Here is a 27,181-nt window from a genome sequence, read left to right on the forward strand (position 1 = left end):
GAGCACCCAGATTTGCTCTTTTCGCCGCTCGCTCGCAATGCTTTACATTTCTTGTCTTCAACCGACGGGCGTTTCTCCGGCGTTAAATAACAGACGCCGCGCATCATCATCATCATCATCTTATGTGAGTCAGCAAAAGACTTTGATGAAGAAAAAGAAAAAAGAAGAAGAAAGCGCGGCGTGTCAATTCACTTTCTTATTAGACAAACCTGGGTGCATGGACGCGCGAATGGACGAAGACGAGCCGTGCGATGTAAATTTGGAGTGCCCGTTGGAACCGTTCGATATTTCCAAGTGTTTGAAAAGGCACAAAGGCGTGTTGAAAATGGGCGTCAATCACGCGGTTCGATTTACGTTGAATGCTGAAAATTTATTCGTCTCGCCGTTACCCGGGTCGACGATTTTCTTAGACGACGAAGTCGTCACGGATAAGATGACGAAGATGCTCGAAGACGGGTCTCGCTTGCGTTTCGCGAAATCCGAGTACGTTTTGATCTCCGAAGGTTTCTGCCCGTTGCCTTCCTGGGAAGCAGTCATTTCTTCCAGATAAAAAAAAAAGAGTGCCTTGTTCGTGTTGTTGTTCGCACAATAAAAAAAAAGACCAGAACCACAGCGTTTGAAAGCTTCCCAAAGCCGCCGAGCGCATGTGAATAATGGATGTATTATATATATGTTACCTGTTTTATTATCATCATTATCATCATCGTTAATACTAATGATCATCATCATCATTCTTGTTGTAATAAGTGAGAACTTTATTATCTATTCTATGAACTACTGTCATACAGTATTTTGTACAAACCAAAAGAAGAGACCAGTCGAAAAAAAAGAGACGTTTGTGTGTTTCGTTTTAAAACGAACTCTCTTCACATTTCTAAATGTCTCATCTCCTCCTCTGCAGACGACGCCAAAGAGACGTATTAGTACTCCTACATCATTCGATGATGATGCGCGCGCTCACATTTCAATCGTCTCCTTCCACCGCGTATACTAATCAACAACAACGGACGTTTGCTTCATCATCATCGTCGTGTTCATCATCATCATCATTCGCAACGAACGTTTCCAGTTTGAGTAGAAGACGAGCACAGAAAAATCTATTATCCCCTTCTTCAAAATCGTCGTCGTCGGTGTCTGTTCTGTTGCGAGAGAAAAGCAGAAGAAGAGTCAAAATCGTCGCCAAAGTCGTCGAGAGTAACAATAACGAAAACGAGAAAGTGAACGACGCGCCGAGGAAGAAACGGTACAAATGGGCCGTGGTCGGGTGCGATTCCGACGCAGGAGGGGCGTTGGCAATAATAAGGGGTGACTTTGCCGGAGACGTGCAAACGGTTGAAATTGTGGACGTGCCGACGATGACGGTTACGGTGAACGGGAAAAAGAGGATACGATTGGACGTGGCAAAAATGATTGAAAAAGTGAAAGAGCTGGACTTGCCGAGCGATGGGAATGGTGGACATTCGAGCGTCGTATTCGTGGAAGAAGGCGGCGTCGAGTTCGGCTTTAGCGCGCAGACGGCGTTCGTGCAAGGATACAATTTTGGTTTATGGAAAGGTGTTTTAGAATCGTGCGTGAACCCAGAGACGACGAGAGTGGAGGTGGTGAAACCTCAGGCGTGGAAGCTCGCGTTGGGGTTGAGTGGTAAGAAAACGAGTAAAGATGATTCGATCGAGATGGCGAAGATGGTCTTCCCGGAATCGGAAGATATGTTGCAAAGGAAGAAGGATCACGGAAGAGCGGAGAGTTTGTTAATTGCGGCGTACGGTCACGCGAGAGAGACGTTACAGAAGAACAACGACGTCGAATACGGGGATATCGTCAGAGATGACGTGGTTTGCAAACGCGTGTTTAACGTTTTGGAGCAGAAAGGTTTGGTTTCCGAGCATGGCGTGGCGTATTTCGGACCGTATTTCGGACGAACCGGAATGGAGTTGAAACACGACTTGAAAACGAGAGGGTTGAAAGTCTCCGGAACAAAAGGAGAGTTGATTTTGCGTTTAGAAACGGACGATTTGAGGCGAAGGAGCGAGAATAAAAAGATAGGGAAGATGGACGATGATAATAGCATTAGCGTTGACGAAAAAAAAGAAGAGGAAGTTTTAGAAGCGTAAGTAGAAAGACAAAGCGTATGATATTCGTTGTTGCAGGTGTATGTTTTATTTAGGATTAATAACACGACAAATGCGTTACGCGTTTGTGCTTAATACGCTACTACTCATCTTGTCCTTATTATTGTTGCTGCTGCTGTTGCTGGCTACTTTCTCTTTCCTCTTTCAAATCCCACGGCTCGTCCATTTTCGCATTCTTACCTTCGACTTCTTTAATTAACGCTTTCGCTTGTTGCCTCATAAACGAGAGTCTTTGATTAATCGAGTGATTCGGGTCCAAAGCGGCCGCTTTCTCCAACCTCGAAAACGCCGCATCGATTAACGCTCCAAGTTCTTTTCTCTCCTTCGATTCCTCCGGGTCTTTCCAGACCTTTTTCTTGTTCTTCTCTTCGCGCCGTTTATGGACGAACGCTTGCACGAGCGTTCTCGCTTGTCCAAAGTTCAAAGTGCCCCATCGCGCGTACGCTTCCGCCATATTTGGGTTCTTCTCCACCGCCAGCTTGTACTTTTCTTCGGCTTTGTCGTACTCTTTTTTATGCTCTAACGCGATACCCCAGTTTACTAATGCTGGTGCGAATTTATCCGAGGAGACCAACGCTTCGCGATACAACTCGATGGCGCCGTCGACTTCGCCCATGAGAAACTTACACCCACCGGCTCTTAAGAACGCTTCGTGCGCGGGGATAGAACTTTCTAACTTTTGCGCTCTCCCATCTTTCATGTTATCGATGTGCATCATGCGTTCGTGTTGTTCTCTAGATTTTTGCGCCACGTTCATAAGCAACGGAATCGCGTCTTTACATCTGTTCGCTTGCTGATACGCCGCCGCCAAGTGGAAGTCCGCCGTCAACGAGTTCTCCCCAAGTTCTTTCTTCGCTCTCTCCAACGGTCCAATGGCTTCTCTCGGTGCGTTTCGCAGAACATGCGCTAATCCCAACTGCATCCATGCGTGTCCTAAGCTCGAATCGATCGTCGTCGCCGCCTCTAAATATGAAATCGCTTGCACAACCTCCTCTGGACTCGGATCGACTTTCGTCTTGACGCCTTTCCCAGAAATCGAATGCATTTTCAACGGTTTCGTCGAGTTATCCTCTTTTTTGCGTCCGTGCAGTAAACACATGCTCGCTCGCAAATACACGTGCGCGTGCTTGACTTTCGCGTCTTCAATCAACACGCGATATTGCTCCAACGCCGACTGACAGTCGCCGGCGCCTTGGTGCGCGACTGCCAACTGCCATCTCGCCTCCGTGCTCGACGGTTTCTTTTCCAACGCTTCGTTCAAAATAGCAACCGCGGATGGAAAATCACGCTCGTGTTGATATACTCGCGACAAAGCAACCTCAATCTCAATCTTATTCACATTCTTATTGTCTTCATCGTTGTCGTCGTCGTCTTTTCCGCCATCTTTTCTTCTAGTTTGCAACTCTTCTTCGATCGCTTTCGCTTTCTTCAAGTTATACTTCGCCTCTACCAACGGCGTCTTATCGTGCGTAAATCCTAGCGGACTCTTTGCCGCGTTCCCGTCCGCTTTATCTAACAAAGCCAACGCTAATCGTACGCTCGCTTCTTTGCTCTTCGCTTTTAAAGATTCGCTACTCCCGCTACCGCTTTTCTTCTCCTCTTCTTGTTGTTTCAACGCAGAGTCGTATTTCACCGTCACCTCTCTCAACGTCTCGATCGCTTCGTCCGTATCCATGTCCGCTCGGTACATGTCCCCTAACAACAACTTCGTATCCGTGGACTTTGAATCAATCAGAGACCATTTTTTTAACAACGTTTTGGCACCAAAGAAAGAAGAAGAGCTCTTCTTCTTATCGTTTAAACCAACCATTTTATTCGCCAACTGCCTCAGCGCGATGGGAATAACCAAGGCCAACAGAAGCACCAGCAGAGTGTAAAAGATATATTTCGTCGATTGTTCGATCAAAGGTATCCGATTTTGTTCCCGTTTTCGCATCTGGTCCAAGGAATCTCGTCGTTCTTTTTTCTTCTTTCTTGCGGCTTCTGATGATGATAATCCATTTCGTCTCTCTTTTACACCATCACCACCGTTTTTCCTCCGATTGCGAAGACCACCGTCGTCGTCCGGAGCAGAGCGATGCGTAGTGGTCGTCGTCCCGTTTAAGTCGTCGTTTTCCTCCGTCATCTTCTCTCTCTCTCTCTCTCTCTCTCTCTCTCTCTCTTTGTGTATGTGTTATGTTATGTGTTATCAATAATATACATAGAAGAATAAGAATGAAGAAAAGAGATTCTCTCTCTTCTCTCTTTTTTTTGAACTCTCCTCTTCCTCTGTTTTGCTTTTTTTGGTGGGGGATTAAAAAAAGGAAAAAAAAATCAAGAACAAAACCACACCACAAAATGTACACCGCTGCTAAACACGCTGCGGTGACATCGATATCATCATCATCATCATCGTATTCTTCTTCTTCGTCCTCATCGTCGTCGCTCAAACTCGGTTTAACTGCTCCCAAAACTCTCGTCGTGAAATTTGGAGGACGCAGAAGTGTCGCGAAGAAGATCGTAAAAGTCATCGTCCCAAACGGAAGTGCATTCGAGGAGGGAATGATGCAATTGACCTCGGACGATGTTTTCGTTCAAGCATGTGCGCCGTGGGGGAATCTTTGCGTCTCGTGGGGTACGAAATACGTCCCCATCGGCGTTCCTTCCATCTTGGCGAGTTTGTTGTTGTTCGTTCCTTTATTCGTCGCATTGGCGAAAATCAGAGAGTTAGAGAAGGAAAACTTTCATCTGAAAGAAGAGATGACGACGAAGAAAAGATGACAGTAATCAAATCGATCGAGATCTTCATGGTAGAATAGAATTAGAATATAGAATTAGAGAGTAGATGTATTTATACGTAGAAAATGTTGATGTGATCGTATGCCATCATCACGGCGCGTTGTTCGCAATATCGTAAACAGGTCACAATATCGTAAACAGGAGCATCAAAGTATTTCTCGTCTTTTCAAAGACTCTCCTCTGTTCGTTTCGTCATAGATTTCACACGACACTCTCTCTGTTCTTACAAACACACACGCGCGTAATAATAATAACAATAATAAATAGAAAGAGAGCGTGATAATATATCGTCGAATAAATGACGACGACGCACCAGAGGAAGCAGCATTTATCTAGCGCGTTACCCGCGTGGTGCATCGGCAGAAGACCGGGGACGAATACTCACGTGGACATCGACCCGGAAGCAAAATCGTCGAAACCTTCCCGAGAAAGAGGAGGAGGAGGAGGAGGAACGTCGTCGTCTTCGCCGAAACACGCCGCGTCGATGACGGACCCGGTTGCAAAGTTGAACAGAGATCCCGAGCACGTCAGAGGCACTCGGAAAGCGCGTTTGTTTTTGATATGTTTACCGATCGGGTTGATATTCTTGATGATTCTGAGGCCTTTGTACGCGCCGTTCATCGACGTGTTCGGTGGCGATTTGCTCGATCAGCTGTTAGCGTCGGAGGAAGGTCAAGGTCACGTAAGCGCGGTGTCGGTTTCTGACGACTTTTTGAGCGAGCATTGGCCGGTGGAAGCAAGCGGCACCGCGGCGGAGAAGCACACGAGCACTCACGTCAGCGCCCATAGTAGTAGCGGTAGTTCTAGCGGTAGTTCTAGTTCTAGAGAGAAGGAGAGCAGAGAAAAGAAGAAGAAGAAGAGCGAGGAGTATCGCAACAGGAAGATGTTGTTCTCGGATTTTAGCTCGATTCGGTAGGTTCAGAACGAAGAAAGTTTGATGTAGTGTAATAAAGCAGCAGTAGATAGATTATAAAACTCGTTTATTGTTGTTGTTGTCGTTATCGATTTGTTTGTTTTGCTACTAATTTAACTCGTGTGCTTCATCGTCGGCCCAACCGCGCAGTGGTCCACGCACGACCAAAAGTCGAAGTATTGCCCCGTGCAATGTTTCTCTCCCGTTTCGTCGCCTTCGATGCGTTCCGCGCACGCCTCGTACGCTTTCAAAAACGCATCGCACTTTGGTTTGCACAAGTCTTCGATTTGCAACTTCGGGTCGACTGGGTCGTCGACGTCCCCGATGTCCACTTGGATTTGACCGCCTCCCATGTCTTCTTTTTGTCTTCTTCTTCTTCTCCTTCTCTCTGTCTATCTATCTTTGCGTTTTGTGTTTAGAAAAGAAAAGTTGACTCTCGTAAGTTCTCCGCCGATGATGGATGGGGAAACGAAAAGCGACGCGAAAGAGAAACAAAACCGATTCCTCTTCCAATACAGGAAGAGAGAGCCCCGGCAAACAATAACAACACGAAACGAGAAAGGAGGAATGCGATCGACTGAAACGAAACAAAACTCTCTCTCTCTCTCTCTCTCTCTCTCTTGCGCATGCGCGCATAAAAAACAAACGAGTAAACAAACCTTTTCGTACCAAAGAGTTCAGATGATCAATGAGGAATTCAGATGAGAGTCCAAGTTTAGATTTCTTCACAAAAAAAAGCACGAGAACGTGCGCTCGTATATACACACATAGCAGTAGAACGCGAACGAGCACACGATGACGGAGGCGACTATTCGGGGTGTGGCCGGAATGAAGTCCGTGTTGGACATGCCGGTGATGCAGGTAAGAATAGGTTTAATCATCAAATCGTTGTTTAATAAGTTCCTCTTCGCGTTTTGCATTTTCCGTTGCGCTTACTTTTTATAAAATGTGTGCGTCCCGCGTAAAAAAGAATGGTCAAAAGAGACTCGATTCGAAAATCTCTTCGGTCCGCGGAGGATGAATACGAAGAGCAACGATGCGTTTGCTTTTGTTTACGCGTCGTTCCGTGAGAGACGATCAAATGTAGCGCGTCGAATACGCCAATTTCGTTTCTATTTTCAAGTCGTCGGATTTTGACAAAAGGAGAGACACTCGATTCTTCAACAACTCTCTCTTTTGAACAACAAAACACGTATACTCATAACGAGAACTTCTTCTTCTATTATTACTTAGGACGGTCCACCACCGGGCGGTTACCCATCCGTGCGTTACGCGCGACGCATTCCATCCACTGGTCCATCGGGATTTGCTTTATTCGGCGCCTACTGTGCCGCAGCCGTGTACGGTTTTTATCAAATAGGACAAGGGAACAAACACCGACGAAAAGTGTTGGACGAGAAGCACAACGCGAGAGCGATATTAGTTCCGTTTTTACAAGCAGAGGAAGATAGACGGTACGCGAAAGATTGCAGAGAAATCAGAGAAAGAGAGAATAGGGTGATGAAAAACGTGCGAGGTTGGAATCCAGAGGCGAAGACGTACAAGACGACTTGGTTGTCGCCCGGCGCGGCGACCAGACCGGGCCTCATTTGATTTTAGCTTTTAGCGCATCCGTCACGTTCTTATACTAACAGTCTGTAACACTATCTACATTACTACATTTACTATTTCTACACCTAAACTACAACGATCGCGAGTATTGCGACCGTGGTATCCTTCTTGCTAAGGGGATTTCTAATCTTAACTACGGTTTCCTTCTGTAGTCGAGTCGTTTTACCGATACCTACGAGGAGATTTTCGGACCACACTTCAAAGACTAGTGCATCACCGTCACCATCATCATCATCATCATCATTCGATGGTACTGGAATAGAGACGCTCTCGTCGTCGCTCACCATGAACCCGAGCCTATCCAAATGCACTTTTGATTCGAAGCTTCGTCCATATTTAACGACGACGACGCACGTATTGCGAAGAGTTGTTTTTTCTTCACTTAACTTCATCGCCAAACGCACTCGCGAAACCGAAACATTTTTACTCGCGAAAGTTTTCTCGTCGTCGTCGTCGTCTACAATTGCATCTCCAGAACATTCTTGAAGCAAAAGCGCTTCCAGCGCTTTGTAGACGTCCACTTCAATATTCATTCCTTATTTTCTTCTCTCTTATAACAAATATTTCTTCACTAAAGTCAACAAGTCGTCCAACTCCTCCTCGCTTGCGAAGCGTTCTGCGCTCGACTCCACAATCGCTTTCACAATCGCGTGTTTCTTCTTCCCGCTCGGTCTCAAATTAATCAACATCAACGTTTCCGCTTTGGTCAGATCAAGTTCAACAATACCCTCGATAAACTTTTGAATCATTTGTCTTTCGTGTTTCCCGACCCGCACGCCTTTTTCTTTAAACTCCTTCAACATCAGAATCTCCGTTTCAAACGGTGCGTGTGGGGTTGGGTATAACGGCACAAACTCTTCTTCGTCTTCTTCTTCATCGTCGTGTTCATCTATTGGCATCCCTTCGTCGTAACTATTTGTATTATTATTATTATTATTATTATTATTATCAAACTCGTTGTTCTCCTCGTCTCCGACTTCTGTTCCTCCTCCGACTTGTTCGTGTCGTTTCAACTCGCGTTGTTTCAAAAGTTCGCACATCTCAAAGTTCGACACAAGACCTTCGTTCTTTCTCAAGATTTTCATCGTTTATTGTTGTTGTGACGTGTTGTTCTCTCGTATATATTACGTGTATTACTCTAGTATTTGTGTTCTTTCTACGAAACTCTCTCTCGTTCTCTCTTCTTCTCAAACCCCACCGCAACACAATAAAAGCACACCACCACCACCACAACAACAACAGCCCGAATTTTTTTGAAGAATCGAAGACAAAAACGCAACTCGTGCGCGCATGCACGAAAAAAAAAGCAAGAAAAACTTCAAAAAAGCAAGAAAAGCAGCCACACTCGCGGTTGACAACAACGCTTGCTTGCGCTCTCGTTTTCATCACATCTCCTCGTCACTCTTTAGTACACAACACACGCGCGACATAAACAACACCAAAAACAAGAATAAAAAATGACGGGGTATTATTACAACCCATCGTTACCGTGCGAAGACCCGGGAGAAGTGGACGCGCTCAAAGCGACGACGACGACGAGAAGACGTACTCATTCTGGTGACGACGACGACGTTTCGATGACGAGAAAAGCAGAAGAAAAAGCATCGACGTCAACGAAATCTATCTGGACGACGTCTTCGTGGTTTCAACAACAGGCGGGGCCTCGAGGAGAAGAAGACTCGAAGTCCCTCTCGAAATCGTTTTCCAACGAAGAAAGAGGAATAGGGTTTAACGACCAACCGGTTTTGGCGAATTGCACGCGACCGGAGAACGCCTCCAACGTCGGCGGTTTAGTCCACAACAGATTCACGGAGAAGAGGAGCCAGAGAAATCCTTTACATCCGGTGGAAGCGAAATCGGTCAACTTGTTCGAACATAATCAGATGTCCTCTGGGATGCGGTCGATTTATAGCAAAGGTGACGGAAGAAATTCTGCGAATATAAGTGCGACGACGACGACGACGGCGACAACCATGTCTCCGTTCAACTCGAACACGGCGGTTGGTAAAAAATGTCTGGACGCGTTTGAGTTTGCAAAGAGAGAACACGCGGAGAAGCGAAGAGAACACATTCGCGCGAAGTTTACGTTTGATTTTGAACGGAATAAGTGGACGTTGAACGAACGCGCGTTGGAGAGCGAAGATGTGGACAGAGGAGCAGATGAGAAAGACGCGATTACTGTGGCTGCCGATGCCGCTGACGCCGCTGTCAATGCGAACGAGGAGAACACAAATAACATCAACAAAAACATGACGATACACGTGGAGGAGGAGATGAACGCGGCTCAAATGTTGCACATTCAAACGACTCGAGAATTGCGATTGAAAAAGCACTTGCCGAGACATGAAAGCGCGCTTTTAAGCGCGGCAAAGAAAGCATCGTCGTCGCCTTCCTCGCCGTCGTCGGTTGTAGAGAAAGCGAGCGAAGATTTAGAGAGCGCGAAGAAGAAAAAGAAAATAATTTCACGAGAAGAAAAGAAAGTGGTAGAAGAAGAAGAAGAAGAAGAAGAAGAAGAACGAGAAGACATGCTCCAAACGGATTGGTCGAGATACGTTCTCTCATCTGGCCAGGTTGTGTGGGTGGATACGACAGACGCGAACATTCTCGAAGACTACGCGGCGGCGAAAACATGGATGGGTGCTCAAGAAGAAGAAGAAGAAGAAGAGAAAGAAGAAGAACGTGAAAGCAAATCGATTCGCGTCTGCTTCTTTAGCGCTACGAAAGAACGCAAAGGTTTCATCGACCGCGATGCGCCCGGACCTGCTGTCGATCACGAAACATTCTTGGTTTTCAAGGGCGATCTGAAGAGTTCCATGGAACAGCACGAGCGCCAGGAACAAGATTCAACGGCGGCGACGACGGACGCGATGGACGTTGACGGACAACAGCAACACGGGATGATTGCGGATAAGTTAAAAGATGCAGCTAGATCAACGCAACCGAAAACGAAGGAGGAGGAGATCTTGCGCGAAAAATTGAAAGATGCCATCAAAATAAAGTACGCGCAAGCGGACGAAATACGCGCGTTGCGTGAACGCGTGCAAGAGTTGGAGAACAAACTACTGTCATGAAGAGAAGAATAGTCAACTCCAAAAAGTACTTATGTAGCAGCGCGTAATAGAGAAGAAGTTTTGATATAATTCATTGTATTTTTAAAATTAATAAAGCGTTTCTGTTTCTATACATGATATATGTTATGTGCTGTGCCTAAAGTAATCGTATCTCAATCACGAATTCATCTATATCAACGCAAGGCGGCTTTCTCGGCTGCCTTTTTATCCTTCTTCTTCTGTTTCTCTGCTTGAATTCGCAACGCGATTGCTTTTTCTACTTTCTCTTTCGACTTTTGCATGTGCTGCTCGTATTTCTTGATCAACTTTCGCTCAGCCGCTTTCTCATCCGTTAACGCCGCTAATTCGCGTTTAATCTTGTCATCGTTGAGTTTCTTCACTGACTTTTGCGCCGCTAACTGCTCTCTCTCAATCCTAGTTTCATATCTCGCTAATCGTCTCGCTCTTCTATTCTTTGCAATATACCTCAACGTCAAAGCCAAAGCTACAATGAACACAAAGAGCGTTGGAACCGTGATAGCAGCAGATAATTCCGCTGGATTCAATATCGGTCCTTTAGAAACGTATGGAGGTGGAAACCCCGGAGGTGGCGGCGACGGCGGAGGCGGATAAAGCGGAATTGACACCGCGATGGTCTCAGTTTCAGCCGTCGCTTTACTCGCGTACAGCTCTGCATCCTGTACGCCATTCAAAGTAGTGAGTTCATCCTCCGTCGCTTCGTTCGTAGCGCTACTGAGAAGGGCACTCAGAACAGCTGGATCTTGAGCAACCTTGGAAGCCGCGGTGACTTTTTTCAAGAAGGTAGTCGGATCCGACAAATCGCTCAAGCTATTCTTGATCGCCGCCCCAGAGTTGGCTGACATGGACACCGTGGACTCCAACGCTGCTGGAGAATAACCAGCACCCATCAACTGAATGTTCGTCAAACTCGCGGAGTATAACGAAGATTTCGCAATGCCGGAGATTGAATCTGAGTTGGCCAAATCTAACAAGTGCGTCGTGAGTAACTTTCGGTTACCACCTCGCGAAGCGACAAGTAAAGCCTCGTTAATTTCACGGGCAATGCCAGAATATACCTTCAATTCACAATCTGCTGCACTCAATCTTCCACCATTCAGACTGGAAATGCCAAACAATAACGTGCCGACGGAGGAGACGAGGTTCGCAACCATATTGATTGCGCCGACGACTGGACCGTAAACAGCCACTTCACCGTTCGAGGCGGCGTAAATCGGATCGATTTGCGTGTGTTCCGCGTTGCCCAAACCAAAAGCGGAGTTGATCATGGTCGTCGCTTCAGCGACAGTCATGTCGACGTCACCAGAGTACAGTCTGATGACCTCGCCAATGAGCGTAGTCATCGGCGAAATCACTTTCGACCCCGGCGGCGCTTCCAAAATTTTCAGTCCCGGAGCTTGTCCCGTATACGCATCCACGCACTCGCTCGACGTTCCCGTGCGACTTTCGTTGCGCAACAGAACGACGAGGTATGCCGATGCCGCGGCGTCGTAGTTGTTCGGCTGAAACTCGTAGCCACCCAAACTATCCGTTTGCGAATACGCTTCGCCTCTCGAGTATTTACGATCTCCATTTTCATCCATAAACGCGTCGCAGTTCTTCAAATACGCGTCGATGGCGCGACCAACAACCAAAGCCGGTGGTGCCGGAGGTGGTGCGTTGGGTGGTGGCGACGCCGATCCTTCCGGAGCCGGTGGTGGAGAGAGCGCCGGAGGCGACGGTGGAGGCGGCGACGGCGGCGGAGGACTCGGTTTTGGCGGCGGAGGATTGAAAGGAGGCGGGTTCGGTGGAGGCGGCGGCGACGGCGGCGCGTCTGGTGGAGGCGACGGCGGTGGTGGTGGCAACGGCGCCGGTGGTGGCGGCGAAGGCGGCGACGGCGGCGGAGAAGGAGGAGGAGGAGGCGATGGAGGTGGACTCGGTCTCGGCGGCGGCGAAGGCGGCGGCGGCGCGCGAACACCAGTGATCTGCGCATCCTTCACGATCGATTCCGTAAATAATCCCGCATTGTCGAGGTGCCACTCGATGTCCTCGACCGATGCTGCGTTGTAGAAAGACACAAACTTAATGGCGTCTGCTTCCGTGGTCCCCAAAACGAGAAACTCAACCGCAATCGTGCTCGTCGTCGCCTTGGTCGATCTTTCGAGCAACAACTGTCTTCTTCTCCTTCTCTCAGTAGGTGGCGGCGATGGAGGCGGCGATGGAGGCGGACTCGGTGGTGGCGGCGATGGAGGCGACGGAGGCGGCGATGGAGGCGACGGCGGTGGCGATGGAGGAGATGGCGGAGGAGATGGCGGCGGCGGCGGCGACGGCGGCGGACTCGGCGGCGGACTCGGTGGCGGTGGCGACGGAGGAGATGGTGGCGGACTCGGTGGTGGCGGCGATGGTGGCGGCGACGGTGGTGGAGACGGTGGTGGGCTCGGTGGTGGCGGCGACGGTGGTGGACTCGGTGGTGGAGACGGTGGTGGAGACGGCGGTGGGCTCGGAGGCGGTAAAGGCGGCGGACTCGGCGGCGGGCTCGGAGGAGGAGGCGAAGGCGGCGGATTCGGTGGTGGGCTCGGAGGCGGTGGAGACGGCGGCGGACTCGGTGGAGGCGAGGGCGGTGGCGACGGCGGCGGCGGAGGTGAAGGCGGCGGAGACGGCGGCGGCAAAGGTGGTGGAGACGGCGGTGGCGATGGAGGCGGCGGCGATGGAGGCGGCGATGGAGGCGGCGATGGAGGCGGACTCGGCGGTGGCGGCGATGGAGGCGGCGACGGTGGCGGATTCGGCGGTGGACTCGGTGGTGGAGACGGTGGTGGACTCGGAGGCGGTGGCGCTCGAACGTCGACAACTTCTACGAACTCAACCGCCGCCGGCACGTTTGCTCCACCCGAGGCGTTCTTGAAGAACGCAATCATCCCGCTTCGAAACAAAGCCGACACCGCGTTCACCTCGAATTCTTCCTTACTGTAGCCGTTCAAGTAAATGCGCAAAGCAGCCGAGGCGGATGCCGGACTTGGCGGCGGCGACGGCGGCGGACTCGGTGACGGTGGTGGCGGCGGCGACGGCGGCGGACTCGGCGGCGGCGGCGATGGCGGCGGCGGCAGCGGCGGCGGTGGCGACGGAGGAGACGGCGGCGGTAGCGGCGGCGGACTCGGCGGCGGCGGCGACGGCGGACTCGGCGGCGGCGACGGAGGAGATGGGGGAGGAGACGGCGGTGGCGACGGCGGCGGACTCGGCGGCGGCGGCGATGGAGGAGACGGCGGCGGCAAAGGCGGCGGACTCGGCGGCGGCGGCGACGGAGGAGACGGCGGCGGCAAAGGCGGCGGACTCGGCGGCGGACTCGGCGGTGGTGGCGACGGAGGAGATGGAGGAGGACTCGGCGGTGGACTCGGCGGTGGAGACGGCGGCGGACTCGGTGGTGGACTCGGTGGTGGACTCGGCGGCGGAGACGGCTCTTGCGCGTTTGCCAACAAGAAGAATCCTTTTCCTCCTTTAAAAGAGGATTCAGACGATCTTCTTTCGCTCGTGCTGCTGCTGCTGTAAAACTCGTTCCTTCCTCCTAAAAGCATACACACGAGCATCAAAACGATTTTCATCGCCAAATTTCTTCTTTGACTCGTTTTTGTCGACGTGCTTTTCCTCTGATTCTTCTTTACGCTCGTTTTTGTCGTCAAAGACTGACGATGATGATGATCGCGAGACGGACGACGATTCAGCGAAAGAAGAAAAGAGTCGTTTTGATCCGTCGTCGTCGTCATCTTTCTTTACCCTTTCTCGCGTAGTTGTATCGCTTTTAAAGTCGTTCCAAACGGTCGCAAACACGCGGAGAGGAATGAGTAGGTGCGTATATCCTCTCTTTGACTCGCGCAAAGAGTCTTCTTTAACGTCTTCTTGGAGAAAGATTAGTACGTTAGAAATTTTGATCTCTCTCTTTTGGATTTGAACCGCCGCGTTGGACTGTTTTTGGGTGGTCCTCAGTCGTCTTCAGTCTCTTCCCCTTTTTTTTTTCTCACTAAGAAAGAGAGAGAGAGAGAGGACGAGAACACACTACTGAGCTCACAACAACAACAACAACAACAGTGCTCGGACAATTTACAGATCGAGAGAGAGAGAGAGACAAAAGTGTGTGTGTGTGCACGCGTGTGTGTGTAAACACGCCCTGCGTTTGGATGATGATTTTTTTGAAGAGAGAGTTTCGAGAGAGTATAATCTCTTCGTCGTCGTCTCTGAAAAAATCGATCCGTTGAAGGTTCTTCTCTTCTCTTTTCTTTCTTTCGTCTGTCCCTCAATTGGGGTGGCGAATTTTTTTTGCAAGTTTTGGACAAGAGAGGAATGAATTTGCATTTTTTTCACAAAAAATTGTAAGAAAGACACAGAGAAGAGAGAAGAGCAGAAGAGAGACTTTTTGATGAAAAGAGAGAGAACGGAAGAAGAGAAGAAGAGAGAGTTCGTTAAACTGATGTGTGTCTCTCTCTTTTCTTCAAAGAAGAGTGTAGATATACTACTAATAATAAATAATGTCGTGGCGCTCGCACGGCACTTCCACCAACGACTCGTTAATCGACGCTTTAGAAAAGAACAACGTAATCGCGAGTCGAGATGTCGTCGGGAAAGCCATGCGGAAAGTGGACAGGAAGTGGTACGCAGAGTCCGCAGATGCGAACGAAGCGTATCGGGACCATCCGCTTCAGATTGGGTCGAACGCGACGATTAGCGCGCCGCACATGCACGCGATGTGTTTGGAACTCTCGAAAGAGTATGTAGTAGTAAATGATGATGATGATGATGCGAGTGGTGGGTATGGTAATGGGAGGGTGTTGGACGTTGGGTCTGGATCCGGATACTTGGTCGCGTGTTTTGCCGAGATGATGGTGCAACAAAATGTCTCATCATCATCATCATCATCAAAAGTCGTCGGTATCGAACACATCCAGTCGTTGGTGGATCAATCGATCGAGAATTTAAAACAAGACGATAAGGAAGAGATGGTACAGAGTGGATTGATAACGATTACCAAGGGAGACGGAAGACTTGGCTACGAAGCGTTCGCACCTTACGCGTTGATACACGTCGGCGCGGCCGCACCGGAAGTCCCAGAGGCGTTGCTTTCGCAGTTAGCTGCGCCGGGGAGGTTGATTATACCGGTTGGGAAAGAAGACGAGAGTCAATCGTTGATGGTGATTGATAAGAACGAGAAAGGAGAACTTAAATACAAAGACGAAATGGGGGTTGTCTACGTGCCGTTAACGGATGAGAAGCACCAGTTGGAAAGGTGATGAGGTTGGAGGTTGAAATAGAGAGAGAGAAATAGAGAGAAGATAAATAGTAGATGTAAAAATAAGAATGTACACATACACTTGTTGGTAATCTTCTTTTATGAAATATATGTATTTAATATAATAATATGTGACGATGACGTTGAAGATTTTTAGAAGCCGAACAGAGTGCTCAAGTTGACCCATCTGTACGCGCTCAAATTCAACACTTCCTCGACTTCGTCCTTCGCCAAATCCAAAGCCGTTCTCATTTCCTTCGTGATGTTCTTTTCGCAAGTGCCACGAATACTTTGGTCTTTAATTCTACCCAACGCGTCTTTTCTGCTCAACAAACGTTTGAAATGGACGAGCTGCGTGTACAACTCTCTCTCTTCGAACGATTTTTTCATGACGCCAGAGCAAATGGTATTCAACGGTTTCGTGCCGACTTCGACGTCTCCCACCGCTTTCAACGTGATGTCTCTGGTTTCGCACGGGTACAATTCATCGTCGGAACGCAACTTTTGTGCGTAATACTTTTGGATCGTTTTGCGTACTTGTAAGGTGACTTGATTCGTAAAAGCAGCGGCGGAAAGCGGTTGAATTGTTGTTGTTGCCGAAGCGTCCGTTTTACTCTTTTGCGTCGTCGCGGCATCCGGCGTCGTCGCGGCCGTTCCAGATCCCGGCGTTTTCGGTTGCGGTGTTTTCACAGAAGTGGTGGTGGCATTTTCTTTATCCTCAGTGGCACTGACGACACCTCTAGCACTCGGCGGTTTCAACGCGTCAGCGCAGGAAATTTTACCGAGAAGAATGTCTCGGACGCCCGGAAACGTAAACTCCGTCTTGCCGTCGCTCGCAAACAACTTCAACGGTTCGCACTTTTCATACATCGCGTCGTCATCTAACGAGCACGCCGCGTATCGGTTCGCGTTCATGTCGTCATCGTCGGCTCCGACATTTCTCGCGGCAAATTTGGAAGCGTCCAAGCCTAAACAATCCGCCAATCGCGCGGCATCCGTACCTTCGATTGGAGCGCACAAACGAGAAATAACCGGGTGCAACTGTTGCGTCAAGTAGTAGTGCAAATCGACTCTCAAGTTTGGATTCTCTTGCAATTCTTCCGGATGAAACGCGCGCTCGGCTAATCCTTTGCCTCCAGACTTTGACGACGCGTGTCCATTAGCAATGGCGTCGTTCGTCATGTCCTTCTCGTCTTCTGGTTTCACCTCGCAACAGATGATGTACGGCACGGTCTCGCCCGCGTTGACGCCGTCTTGTTTACCTTGCTCGATGCGACGCAAGGCAACCTTAACGTGCGGCTGCGAATTCGCGTCCGGGTAATCTCTCGGTGATTTTGTCAATTGTTTCGTCACGATGTAAGATTCTAAGTTGACTTGGTTGTTCACCATTTTCGTTCTCGCCTCTCTCAACGCGTCGTGGATTTTCTCTACCGTGTCTTCAACCGCGCGTTTCTTAAAAATTTCATCTAAGCACGTATCCCCGACATCTTTCGCGAGCTTACACCAATCTCTACGAACGGTATCTAAGCCTTTCTTCTCAACGCGCTCCACGTATATCGTTTTGCCCTCGTGCATGGATGGTTCAACGACAACTGCGGCGTATTTTTTCTTCTTCAACAAAAGCATCGAGCGATAACATCCATCCATTTCAATCTCGAGAAGTTTGTAGCGTTTGTTAACTTCTCGTTTGACCTCTTGCCCAACTTTGTGCACTTCTGCCAAGTTATCTTTGTTCGTGTTGATCATGATAGAATCAGTATCGCCATAGATGACATCGTAGGATAAGTTTTGCGCCAAATCTACGGTGGATTGTAAAATTTCACGACCTTGACCGGTGATCAACTCGGCGAGCGGTTTGGCGTAAAAGCGAGACGCGCTGAAACCCAAACAACCGTACATACTGTTCGCGGTAAGTTTCAAAGCCAGCTGCCGAATATCTAATTGCGCTTTTATGACATCATTCGTTTCTTTTTTCAAGAGTTCTTTTACCGCTCTTCTGTGTTGAACCAACTTGCAAATGACTTGCGGAAGAACGGCGGCGTTTTCTCCGCCCGGTTTTCCGAGAACCGGCGGAGGAAGCTCTGGGGCTAAACCGGCCATGTCTTTACCTCTCTTGACAGTCGTAAAACAAATATCGTACTCTTGGATGATAGACGGATACAACGAGTTGAAATCCAACATCAAGACGTACTTATCGTACAAACCTTTCTTCGGTTCAAGAACTAAACCACCAGAGTATTGCGGACCTTTTTTATCGTCCACATCTTTATCGCCATTGCCATTCTTCGCCTCGGCAGCTTGAACGCGTCTCTTTTCCTTGGCCGACAAACGATCCGGAACCATGTATTTACGCTTGTGGAACTCATGCAAAAACAAGAACTCGACGCGTTGGGCGCGCGTGTGTCCTAACGTCTTCGACCACGTGTTTCCGGCAATGTTCGACAACTGTCTCGTCAACGGCAGCGCTTGCAAGTGCAACATCAACCATAACGAATAAAACGCATCCGTTTGCGAGTTCTTGGTCAACTGCCACAACGTTTGCGTAGAGTTGAACTGTAATGGAACGTCTTGATGCGGAATTTCAGCTCTATTTTCGTCGAATTGCGTTTTCATCAAATTGGTCAAAGTGTATGAAACTTCCTTCAACAAATCGCGTGCCGAGAGGTACGTGTCCGCTAACAAGCGTCCGGACATGCACGAGAGCGCACCAATGCTCGCGCCACCGCCAAAAGAGCCTTGGTTCCCACCGGATAAATTTGGAAATCTCGTGCGTTTTAATCGACCGATTCTGGACCAGTGCGCGACTTTGTTTTCTCTCAACCTGTTCAACAACACGTCCACATCGAAACCGGCGACGTTGTGTCCGCAAATAACATCAGCATCGATTTGCGATAGTCGAGCCAGCAGAATGGACAACAACCCTCGCTCGTCTGCTTGCGCGGAAAGGACGATCGACTTTGTACGTTTGGCGACATTGTTCGTCTTGTTTTCGTTCGCAACGTGTTGCTCCCAGCCCGACGGCCAGTTACCGCCAGAGAGTTTGCGCACCAGCGAAAAGTGTCTCGCTTTCTTTTCCCATTCGCACGGCATATCTGTCACTTTCGCGCGGCAATCCGTACCGACATCCACTCGCACGTCTTGCAAATACACGACGGACGCGGAGCAAATCTCGTTTGCGTTCGTTTTATGATTGACGACCGTTTGCAATTTCAACGCGGCGACAATCACCGTCGGCGGATCGCGCTGCTGGCCGCCGAGGCCGAGCGCCTCGATAGCCTCCACCGTCGGGTTTCGGACAGACTTATGTCCGTTCTGCAAATTAACTTCAAGCTTACACCATGACTTCATGGCTTCTTTGTCCTTCAAAGTTGCTTGCGGAACAATCTCGGCGTTGTGTAAAGCCAACCAAGAGGGACCCATGATTTTCGATTTCACAAGCAGGTGTTCCAACGCGTTCGTTTGCGTGCCCAAGGCGCCGCAGAAAGTCTCGCCTTTGATATCCGACGGTAACGCGGAGTTCAAGTACGAATACTTCAGCTTGATCACATACTGACCGCCGCTTGGAATATCGTTTCTTTCGAAGCAATACTTACGATAGACTGGTTTCATCGTGTACTGATCGACGCCTCTTTCGCTCATGATTTTCTTCAATTCGTCCTTGACTGGTTTCGTTTTCACTTGCAACCATTTCAAGAGAGCGACTTTGTCGGCTTTGGACGCATCTTTCGCGTTCGCTTTCTCCTCCAGCGTCTTGAGCTCGTTGCTTTCGTCCAACGATTGCGGCGTAAACTCAAGTCTAGGGACGACAAAGACGCATCTTTGCATGTTATTAACGACGGCGCAAGACGAGACGGTGCCCAAAGAAGGATCCAAGACGTTCGTTTGCGGGTCTCTGCGCGTTGGCACTTTACCAAACAAGAAGACGGTACCTGGGGAACCAATATCTTCTTGCGCGTCCAAAAAGTAAAACGGCAACGTTTTATCAAAATCGTCCACGGGAAGCCCAGAATCGGGTTTCCATTCAGCGGCGAGCTTTTCGCGCAAGGCTAGCTCGGCGTCTTCTTCATCATCTTCGGAGTCGTAATCTCCGTAAGCAATCGCGGCACCAGCGCCTTTATTTTCCGTTGGAAGCGCCTGCTTCGCCGTCGTCATTTTCTTCACATCAACGTCTTCAACCTCTTTGTCGTCATTATCGTCGTCCATGTTAACATCTGGCGGCGCGACCGTCCCGTCGACGACGACGTCGTCGTCGTCGTCCGCAACCGCAGCGGGAGCACCCATATCATCGTCGTGATCATCCATCGGCTTCACGGCATCATCATCCTCGTCATTCAAAGGTGGTTCGTCCGGAAACGCGACGCCCTTCTTCTTTGCAAACGCCGCTTTTTTCTTTGCTTTCGCGTCCATCTCTTCGACCGCAATCTTGGCTTTTTTCGCTTTCTTCTTTTTGGATTTCTTTAACGCCGGCTTCACTCCGGCGTCTCCCAACATGTCATCGTCGGCTTGATCAACGCCGGCTAAAATATCCTCCAAAAGTGCATCTGCGTCTGCCGCTTCCGCTTCCTTCTGCTCCAACTCTGCTTTTCGCTTCTTCATATCCATTTTTAACCCGGCTAAACCAACGCCTTTGCTCGCTTTCAACTTTTCCTTCTCCAACTGTTTGCGCTTCTTCTCCTTCGCGAGCTCCTTCTTTGACTTTGTATTCCCATTCGCTGCTCCTCCATCCTCGTCTTCCGCGTCCATGCTAGCATTGGCATTATTCCTACCGTCCTCGTCGTCGCCCTCGTCGTCTCTGTACGCCGGATTCTCTCGCGTCCAATCTTCCTCCTCCCCCATATCGACGTACTCGTCGTTCTCTTCCGCGCCGACCACAAAGTTTGCGTTTTCCTTCCGTCGCTTCGCGACGAGTTTCGCGTACTCTTCCTCCGTGACCTGATAAATAAATATGATGATGATCGTGACCACGACGACGGCCGAGACAAAAAAGGTGAGCGTTTCGTAGAAGCAAAAAGAATACTAAATCGAGTCGTTTCGAGTATTGATCGAGTTTTGCGAGCGCAAAGAAGAAGAAGAAGAAGAAGATGATGAAAAGTTTGAAATCCATTTTTTCTTCTTGTTCTTCCCAAATCAGTGTGAGCACACAAAAAAACAAACGCGAACGTGTCAAAAGTGAACACTTTCTTCGCTTCTGAAATGCTGCTTCTTTGCTCTGAATTTTTTTGAATTCAAACGAAGAACCAGCAAGACTTTGCTCTTTGCTCTGCTTTTTATCAAGAACAAGCGACGAGAGAAGAAAAAACAAAAACGAAGAAACCTCCTACCTCATCGTACACGTTCGCGACGTCTTCGTCGCCGTCGATGTCGTCCAACCGCTTCTTCCCTTTCGTTTCTTTCAGCTGTTTCAGCTGTTCCAACTTTTGTTTCGCCTGATCGGTTTTGGACGCGTTTCGACGCGACGGACGCGACGACATCTTTTTTTCTCTCTTTCGATTCGATTCGCACTTCCACAAAGGGCAAAAAAACGATCGATCGATGAGAGCGCTCTTTGATGTCTCTTTCTCTCTTCAACAACAAAGAAAGAGAGAGAGAAAGATGTAAGCGTTTATAATAAACGCAGGGCCGTTATTAAAACTTTTGCGCAACAACAACAGAAGAAGAAACGACAGAAACAGCGTCGCGCGCTTTGTTTGAAGTGCAACACACACCACTCGAGGTATTTCTTTTGAAGAAGAGGAATGAAATTTCAAAAATTTGAACCAAAAAATTGTCTCAAAATGGAGTTGAATTCAATACTCGAGTTGGAAGGGAAAACGAGTACTAAACTACTGTATGAAACTATTAGTATTACATTAAGACTCTCTACGTTTTGTTACTATTCGTCGGAGGAGAAAGCGTTGTCCAACTTTTGGGCGACGAGTTCGAACCACGCTTGGTCGACTTTGGTGAAACCTCTCTGTCGATCGGCGGATAAGACGAGGAGTCTTGCATCGCCGACGGCGACGCAACAAATCGCTTGGCTATTTTGAGGTAAACCGAAACCCTTCTTTTTATTATTGTTATTTTTCGTCGTCTTTGCCGTCGTCGCGGTATTATTGTTACTCTTTATCAACGATATCATCTCTTGGTCGTCTTGGATGAACTCGAATCTCCCGGGGAACAAGTTCGCGTTGGCCATGTAGTTTTGCTTGCCCGAAGTCAGCACTTCTTTGCACACGGATCCAATTTGACGCGTTTCGTTTTCGAACAACGCGTTTGGATCTTTCGCGCAACACGTGCCGTCGTAAAATACCACTTTACCGCCGCTCATTTCTCCATCCTTTTCGTCGTCGAGTTCGACGACGGTCACGCTCGCGCACTTACTCGCCTCTCGCAACGTCTTCCCGGACCATCGCAACTCTTCTTTACATCGTTCACTTAAGCTAGAATCTACGTAATTCACATCATACCCATCCATAATCACCGTCTCTGGTATTCTCGGCGCGATAGACACCAACGTCAAACCGGTTAAAATCAACGTCGCGCTCATAACGACGTCTATAACGTCCGCTCTCGATTGAGAGCTCGCCGCGTTTAACGTCGGCGCGACGTTCGAGAACACTCTGTTTATCAGTAACAAAGTTAAAGAAGAGGAGCCGAAGTATAAGGGTAATCTCCGCGCGAGCGCGTCGTTCTTGGTGAAGAAATCATCATCGTCTGATGATGCGTCTTCTTCTTCTTCTTCTTTTCGTTTTGGTGATGATGATGTTGTTGATGACGCCTCAGTCGTCAATCTTCTTTGCAAAAGTTTTTGCCGCTTTTTTAGCAACGGCGTTACTTTTAGCGCAGACGGCGAAGTAGAGAGTAGTCGTCGACGCCTCGTGAGCGCAGGTGTTGTTTCCACACACGGAGTTCTTGTCGTCGCAAACATATACACAAAGTAAACGAATACGAAGAGCGCGTATAAAATGTGTCGTTTTAGAACTCTTTCCTTACATTTTTGTGCACGAGCAAATTACTCGCCATAAACGCACAACTTCCCTTTACTCATTATTAAATACCGCATGGTCCAGTGTTCCAATAAAATGTGTTGCCTCGTTTTAGAAGAACTCTTATATTACATTTTCGTGAAGAGTTTACTACTACTCGCCATAAACGCACAACTTCCCTTTACTCATTAAATACCGCATGGTCCAGTGTTCGAACGGCATGTTATGCGCCGGTCGAACTTCTAATTTCCGGGCGAAATACTTCCCGCCTCGGTTATTCCCACTAAATCCGTACACGTCTATTCGCTCGCACAAGCGACTGGCTAATAAGTTCAATGGTCTCGCCCAACCACCAGTCGGGTGCATTTTACTCGGCGTGCCGGAGAGTTGGTAGAGTTCTCTTCGTAAACGCGCGATGGGATGCGCGCCGCCCATGCGTAAAAATACTTTCCTTCCTTCTACTTTTAAAGATTTTGGGACTAAATCGATGTTTTTGAGAAGCATGTACGCGAGTTCTGGTTTGCTGTCGCCTTTGCCTTGCGCTTTACCGGCGCCGCCACCACCGCCCGCGTAGTTTGACTTCACAATTGTAAACGTAGTTTTCGTTCCGATGGCTTTTGCGAATCCTTTCATCGGCGTGTTGTGTCTAAAAACCGTGTCGTGCATGTCGATTTCCGCACCTCGGTTGCCTTTCAGCAAGTTATCGCTATTAGCGACGATCGCGCATGATCCCAGCGCGCCTTCCGTAATTGACGGTAAATTTTCCGCCAACTTTAAAAACTTCTTCGTGTCTTCTTCGCTGTTGACGTTGAATTTCAAACGTCGCATGATTCCTCGTCCACCCGCCGTGGTTGGATTCGCGCACTTTTCCGTCACGTACACGCAGCTAATGTTGACGTACTTGGACTCATCTCCACCCGGCCCGACCGCCGGCGGTAACTCGTCGCCGTCGCCGGCCAATCTATCCAACTTGCGTTCGATTAATCCTTTGTTTTTCCCCGGCGCGCCGTTCCGCACGCCTTTCTTCGTCGGTTGCCCCGGACACACGTTCTGTGGTACGTTCGTAAATAATTGCTTAGCCTCTTGTTGTTGTTGTTCTCCTCCTCTGAGAGCAACTCGAGAGTCTCGATTAAACTTTCCCCGCTCGTTCAAAGAAGTATCAAACTCCACAAAGTCGTCATCCGATTTTTCTTTCCTCTTTCTCTCACCATTTTCATCATTTTCATCATCATCACTAAAACCGCTCCTTCCTTCCTCGTATGTCGGTTCCGGCACTGGACCGTCCCAAACTTCGTTATTCACTCGTTGTCCTTCGTCGTCCAAATCACCACCACCCCCAAAAGTAGAAACATTAATAAACGAACGCATCGACGCGAAGAGCACGAACAAAACACACACCGAGACGCAGACAAAGATGTGTCTCGCGAGTTGTTGCCGTCTGCTTGCTGTTGAAGAGGAGGAGACCACCCCCGGAAGCGTCGCCGTCAAAGTATTACTCGTCGTCGTTCCTTTCTCCATCATCGTGTTTTATATATCCTCCGCGCAGGTCGTTTAGGTCGTTTAGTCGTTTAGTAGGAGACTGTGTGTGTCAGTCACACTTCTTTCTTCTTTGTCAAAGAGTGGTGGTTTTTAATGAAAAAAAAATGAACAAAATTTTGCAAAATGTCTTCTTCAAATAAAAAGAAAGAAGAGAGAAAAAAATGCATTTTGAGTTTGGATGAGATGCACAGAAGAAGACTACTACTAATGTTTCGAACAACAACAACGCGACGACGATGAGAGACGCTCAAACTCCGCTGTTCGTGGAGTCGGAGTTATTGAGCAAGAAAAAAAAGGCTTCAAAGAAAAAGAAGACAAAGTTTTCAACTTTGAATGTATTCGCGTTCGCGCTCTTTTGTTGTTCGATTTTGAATCTGTTTTTCGCTCTGAAACAAAACAATCCTAACAACAACAACAACAACAACAACAACGAAGGTTTGGGCAAATCTTCTTCTCATCGAAGAAGAAGTCGTTGGCAGTTCCGGAGGGAAGGGGAGAATTTTGTTATTTCGTCTGCTTCGTCGTCGTCGTTTACATCGTGCGTGAAGCTTTCAGGAAAAGCGTACGAGGAATGCGTGGAGCGAAAAGAGGAGGAGAAAGAGAAACAAAAACAGATTCAACGCGAAAAGGCGAAGAAAATGAAAGAGGCGACGACGAGAAATTATTACGAACAGAGACGGAAACAGAAGCAGGAGAAGGTCAAGGAGAGAGACGAGGAGAAGGAGCGGTTGCCGGCGAAAGGTGGCAGGTCAGGAACGACGAAAACGCGAGCTTTGGACGATGCCGCGGAGGATGTAATCGACGCGGACGCGATGCAAACTATTCGCGAGGCTACGATTTTAGAGAAACCTTTGGGAAGATTAGAGGAAGGAAGCGGAGGGAGATTTGCGTTTCCCGAGGAAGAGAGTAGTACGAGTACGCATACGGCCGACGTCCCGGCGTTACAGCCGTGCGCGGGGAGGAGCGCGAGAGGAGTTCACAATGGAGGAGCAGAAACGACTTGGAAGGAAGCGCCGGAACGATTTGAAAGGCAAAACGTGCAAACGAGAAAGAAGGAGTTTGGGAAATTGAGCAAGAAGAAAGTGGTAATGGGGACCTCGTCGATAAAATACCACGATAAAGCGTCGCTAGTTTTATTGCCGTCTGGACAGGTTGTGGCTTTTTGGCAGTCCGGGAAAACGTTGGAAGGGGAACGCGGGCAACACGTGCGAATGGCAACGTCCGAGGATGAAGGCGTAACGTTCAGTAACTCGTGGCCGTTGTTTTCAAAATACAACGACGAAGATGGAGGAGAGGAGGGAGGAGTAGACGACGAAGAATTAACCGCGCAGTGGACGCCAGTGCCGCACGTCGATAAGGACGGAAACTTGTTACTGTTTTACGCCGAATCCGACGGCGGGTGCGAATATCGCGATCGAGGTAGAATTCGGTACGTCCCGGGAGGGTCGATTAAAGTCATCAAATTGAATCTCGCGGGCGATGCCGAAGGACGCGTAGATAGAAATTCACCGTGGACGGAGCCAGCGATGGTGTATTCCATTTACGAGGAGAACTTCGTGCCAAAACTAATCGCCAATCCAGCGGTGGCGCTGGAGAATGCTGAAGATGAGAACGCCTTGATTCTTCCGTTTTGGAGAGATAACTCGGTTTTACAATCGAAGCGCGAACTATTTACCTCTTCGAGAAAAGCACAATGTCGCGTGAAACAAAACGGAGAGGCGGACACGCCGGCAACGAGAACCATTCGGCCGAAAACAACGTCCGCGGGTGTTTTAGTATCCAAAGATGGAGGCGCGAGTTGGCGGGCGCGAGGTAAAGTTGAAGAAGTACCCGTCGAAGACGACGACGATGAGGAAGATGGTGGTAGCAGCGAAAACTGGTCGGTCGGTGCGAAGACGACGACGTTGACTGCGCCGAGCGTTTTCGAGAGTAGTGGTTCGGGCAAAAGAGACTCGAAGTTGATCATGTATTTGCGCTCGCAATCCGGCGGCGTTTACGTCACAGAATCTGAAAACTCGTCGTACAACCGATGGTCCGAGGCGAAGAAGATTAGCGATTTGAGGCGCGAACCTGGAGCGAAAAGTTTCGCACAAAGTTGGAGAATAGAAGGGGAAGGAGAACGCCACCGAAACGTGCATATAGTCGCGTTCAACGACCACAAGAAGGATGAAATAATATTTGATAGCACTAGCGATAGCAGCAATAATAAAGAAGGAGGCGAGGAAGAAGAAGAAGAGGAAGAAGAAGAGCGAGGTGATGGTCACCCAGAAAACTCCCATCGAGACGTATTAAAAGAGATGATGGATGGTTCAGAGACAGCGATGACGACGCGCAAACGAAGAGTGAAACTACCTGACAAAGTCCGAACGCAACTCACGCTCGCCATCTCCGAAGATGCCGGAGCGGATGCATTCGATGCGAGCTGGACGAGAATGAAAGGCTCGGTAGCCGGTGTTGTCGGGAGCGGGATAGCGCCAGGATTGATGTTTCATAACCCGTGGGTTTTGCGTGTTGGGTGTAAAGTTCTCGTCGCGTATTCGAAAATGTACGTCGCGAAGTTCGGTCAAGGCAAAAATAAAGAAGAGACGCATTATTCAGTTCGAGTGTCGCACGTTGAATTTACCGTGAACGAAGAAAACGTGTGCAGCTCGAACATGCGTCAGTACGCTTGCGGAAACGACACCGGGATAACGGATGAGGAATCCGAGGACGAAGAAGTAGCCAACGCAAGAGGAGAGGAAGGCGAAGAAGAAGGTTCGGACGAGCGAGAACACCAAAGAAGAGCGGCGAGCAAATCAAAGGAACGAGATTCCTTGAAATCATTACAGCTCACTCGAAACATCGAAAGAAGGCGTAGAGAACATCATCACTAGTACGGTAGGTGTATAGAAGTGTATAGAAGC

At 48.9% G+C, this 27,181-nt stretch overlaps 18 protein-coding genes across 18 annotated transcripts; 10 read left to right on the forward strand and 8 right to left on the reverse strand.

Annotated features, from left to right (window-relative positions):
• Positions 1-217: 217 nt before the first annotated feature.
• On the forward strand, positions 218-550 carry Bathy04g00470 (unknown protein; the record flags this gene model as incomplete). The annotated part of the gene is made up of 1 exon (XM_007513796.1): positions 218-550. The coding sequence occupies one exon, from the start codon at positions 218-220 to the stop codon at positions 548-550; it is 333 nt and encodes a 110-aa protein (XP_007513858.1).
• A 328-nt stretch (positions 551-878) lies between these two features.
• Positions 879-2,111, forward strand: Bathy04g00480 (predicted protein; the record flags this gene model as incomplete). The annotated part of the gene is made up of 1 exon (XM_007513818.1): positions 879-2,111. The coding sequence occupies one exon, from the start codon at positions 879-881 to the stop codon at positions 2,109-2,111; it is 1,233 nt and encodes a 410-aa protein (XP_007513880.1).
• Positions 2,112-2,229: 118 nt separating this feature from the next.
• Positions 2,230-4,254, reverse strand: Bathy04g00490 (unknown protein; the record flags this gene model as incomplete). The annotated part of the gene is made up of 1 exon (XM_007513413.1): positions 2,230-4,254. The coding sequence occupies one exon, from the start codon at positions 4,252-4,254 to the stop codon at positions 2,230-2,232; it is 2,025 nt and encodes a 674-aa protein (XP_007513475.1).
• A 212-nt stretch (positions 4,255-4,466) lies between these two features.
• Bathy04g00500 (unnamed protein product) lies at positions 4,467-4,889 on the forward strand (the record flags this gene model as incomplete). Its single annotated transcript, XM_007513320.1, has 1 exon — positions 4,467-4,889. One exon carries the CDS (start codon positions 4,467-4,469, stop codon positions 4,887-4,889), a length of 423 nt encoding a protein of 140 aa, XP_007513382.1.
• Positions 4,890-5,205: 316 nt separating this feature from the next.
• Positions 5,206-5,823, forward strand: Bathy04g00510 (predicted protein; the record flags this gene model as incomplete). Its single annotated transcript, XM_007513666.1, has 1 exon — positions 5,206-5,823. One exon carries the CDS (start codon positions 5,206-5,208, stop codon positions 5,821-5,823), a length of 618 nt encoding a protein of 205 aa, XP_007513728.1.
• Positions 5,824-5,933: 110 nt separating this feature from the next.
• Bathy04g00520 (predicted protein) lies at positions 5,934-6,173 on the reverse strand (the record flags this gene model as incomplete). Its single annotated transcript, XM_007513398.1, has 1 exon — positions 5,934-6,173. The coding sequence occupies one exon, from the start codon at positions 6,171-6,173 to the stop codon at positions 5,934-5,936; it is 240 nt and encodes a 79-aa protein (XP_007513460.1).
• A 442-nt stretch (positions 6,174-6,615) lies between these two features.
• Positions 6,616-7,413, forward strand: Bathy04g00530 (predicted protein; the record flags this gene model as incomplete). The annotated part of the gene is made up of 2 exons (XM_007513468.1): positions 6,616-6,681; positions 7,054-7,413. The coding sequence occupies 2 exons, from the start codon at positions 6,616-6,618 to the stop codon at positions 7,411-7,413; spliced, it is 426 nt and encodes a 141-aa protein (XP_007513530.1).
• Positions 7,414-7,496: 83 nt separating this feature from the next.
• On the reverse strand, positions 7,497-7,823 carry Bathy04g00540 (unknown protein; the record flags this gene model as incomplete). The annotated part of the gene is made up of 1 exon (XM_007513764.1): positions 7,497-7,823. The coding sequence occupies one exon, from the start codon at positions 7,821-7,823 to the stop codon at positions 7,497-7,499; it is 327 nt and encodes a 108-aa protein (XP_007513826.1).
• Positions 7,824-7,982: 159 nt separating this feature from the next.
• Bathy04g00550 (unknown protein) lies at positions 7,983-8,471 on the reverse strand (the record flags this gene model as incomplete). Its single annotated transcript, XM_007513766.1, has 1 exon — positions 7,983-8,471. The coding sequence occupies one exon, from the start codon at positions 8,469-8,471 to the stop codon at positions 7,983-7,985; it is 489 nt and encodes a 162-aa protein (XP_007513828.1).
• A 417-nt stretch (positions 8,472-8,888) lies between these two features.
• On the forward strand, positions 8,889-10,502 carry Bathy04g00560 (unknown protein; the record flags this gene model as incomplete). The annotated part of the gene is made up of 1 exon (XM_007513442.1): positions 8,889-10,502. One exon carries the CDS (start codon positions 8,889-8,891, stop codon positions 10,500-10,502), a length of 1,614 nt encoding a protein of 537 aa, XP_007513504.1.
• Positions 10,503-10,675: 173 nt separating this feature from the next.
• Bathy04g00570 (unknown protein) lies at positions 10,676-12,103 on the reverse strand (the record flags this gene model as incomplete). The annotated part of the gene is made up of 1 exon (XM_007513400.1): positions 10,676-12,103. One exon carries the CDS (start codon positions 12,101-12,103, stop codon positions 10,676-10,678), a length of 1,428 nt encoding a protein of 475 aa, XP_007513462.1.
• A 602-nt stretch (positions 12,104-12,705) lies between these two features.
• Positions 12,706-13,401, forward strand: Bathy04g00580 (unknown protein; the record flags this gene model as incomplete). Its single annotated transcript, XM_007513695.1, has 1 exon — positions 12,706-13,401. One exon carries the CDS (start codon positions 12,706-12,708, stop codon positions 13,399-13,401), a length of 696 nt encoding a protein of 231 aa, XP_007513757.1.
• A 102-nt stretch (positions 13,402-13,503) lies between these two features.
• Positions 13,504-13,995, forward strand: Bathy04g00590 (unknown protein; the record flags this gene model as incomplete). Its single annotated transcript, XM_007513437.1, has 1 exon — positions 13,504-13,995. One exon carries the CDS (start codon positions 13,504-13,506, stop codon positions 13,993-13,995), a length of 492 nt encoding a protein of 163 aa, XP_007513499.1.
• A 1,021-nt stretch (positions 13,996-15,016) lies between these two features.
• On the forward strand, positions 15,017-15,775 carry Bathy04g00600 (protein-L-isoaspartate(D-aspartate) O-methyltransferase; the record flags this gene model as incomplete). The annotated part of the gene is made up of 1 exon (XM_007513389.1): positions 15,017-15,775. The coding sequence occupies one exon, from the start codon at positions 15,017-15,019 to the stop codon at positions 15,773-15,775; it is 759 nt and encodes a 252-aa protein (XP_007513451.1).
• A 152-nt stretch (positions 15,776-15,927) lies between these two features.
• Positions 15,928-21,245, reverse strand: Bathy04g00610 (DNA polymerase alpha catalytic subunit; the record flags this gene model as incomplete). The annotated part of the gene is made up of 2 exons (XM_007513668.1): positions 15,928-20,790; positions 21,096-21,245. 2 exons carry the CDS (start codon positions 21,243-21,245, stop codon positions 15,928-15,930), a joined length of 5,013 nt encoding a protein of 1,670 aa, XP_007513730.1.
• A 401-nt stretch (positions 21,246-21,646) lies between these two features.
• On the reverse strand, positions 21,647-22,681 carry Bathy04g00620 (putative CCB4; the record flags this gene model as incomplete). The annotated part of the gene is made up of 1 exon (XM_007513508.1): positions 21,647-22,681. The coding sequence occupies one exon, from the start codon at positions 22,679-22,681 to the stop codon at positions 21,647-21,649; it is 1,035 nt and encodes a 344-aa protein (XP_007513570.1).
• Positions 22,682-22,892: 211 nt separating this feature from the next.
• Bathy04g00630 (unknown protein) lies at positions 22,893-24,257 on the reverse strand (the record flags this gene model as incomplete). Its single annotated transcript, XM_007513701.1, has 1 exon — positions 22,893-24,257. The coding sequence occupies one exon, from the start codon at positions 24,255-24,257 to the stop codon at positions 22,893-22,895; it is 1,365 nt and encodes a 454-aa protein (XP_007513763.1).
• Positions 24,258-24,514: 257 nt separating this feature from the next.
• On the forward strand, positions 24,515-27,151 carry Bathy04g00640 (unknown protein; the record flags this gene model as incomplete). The annotated part of the gene is made up of 1 exon (XM_007513461.1): positions 24,515-27,151. One exon carries the CDS (start codon positions 24,515-24,517, stop codon positions 27,149-27,151), a length of 2,637 nt encoding a protein of 878 aa, XP_007513523.1.
• Positions 27,152-27,181: the final 30 nt, after the last annotated feature.

Source organism: Bathycoccus prasinos (genome assembly GCF_002220235.1).
Source record: "Bathycoccus prasinos genomic : Chromosome_4".
Taxonomy (NCBI): Eukaryota; Viridiplantae; Chlorophyta; class Mamiellophyceae; order Mamiellales; family Bathycoccaceae; genus Bathycoccus; species Bathycoccus prasinos.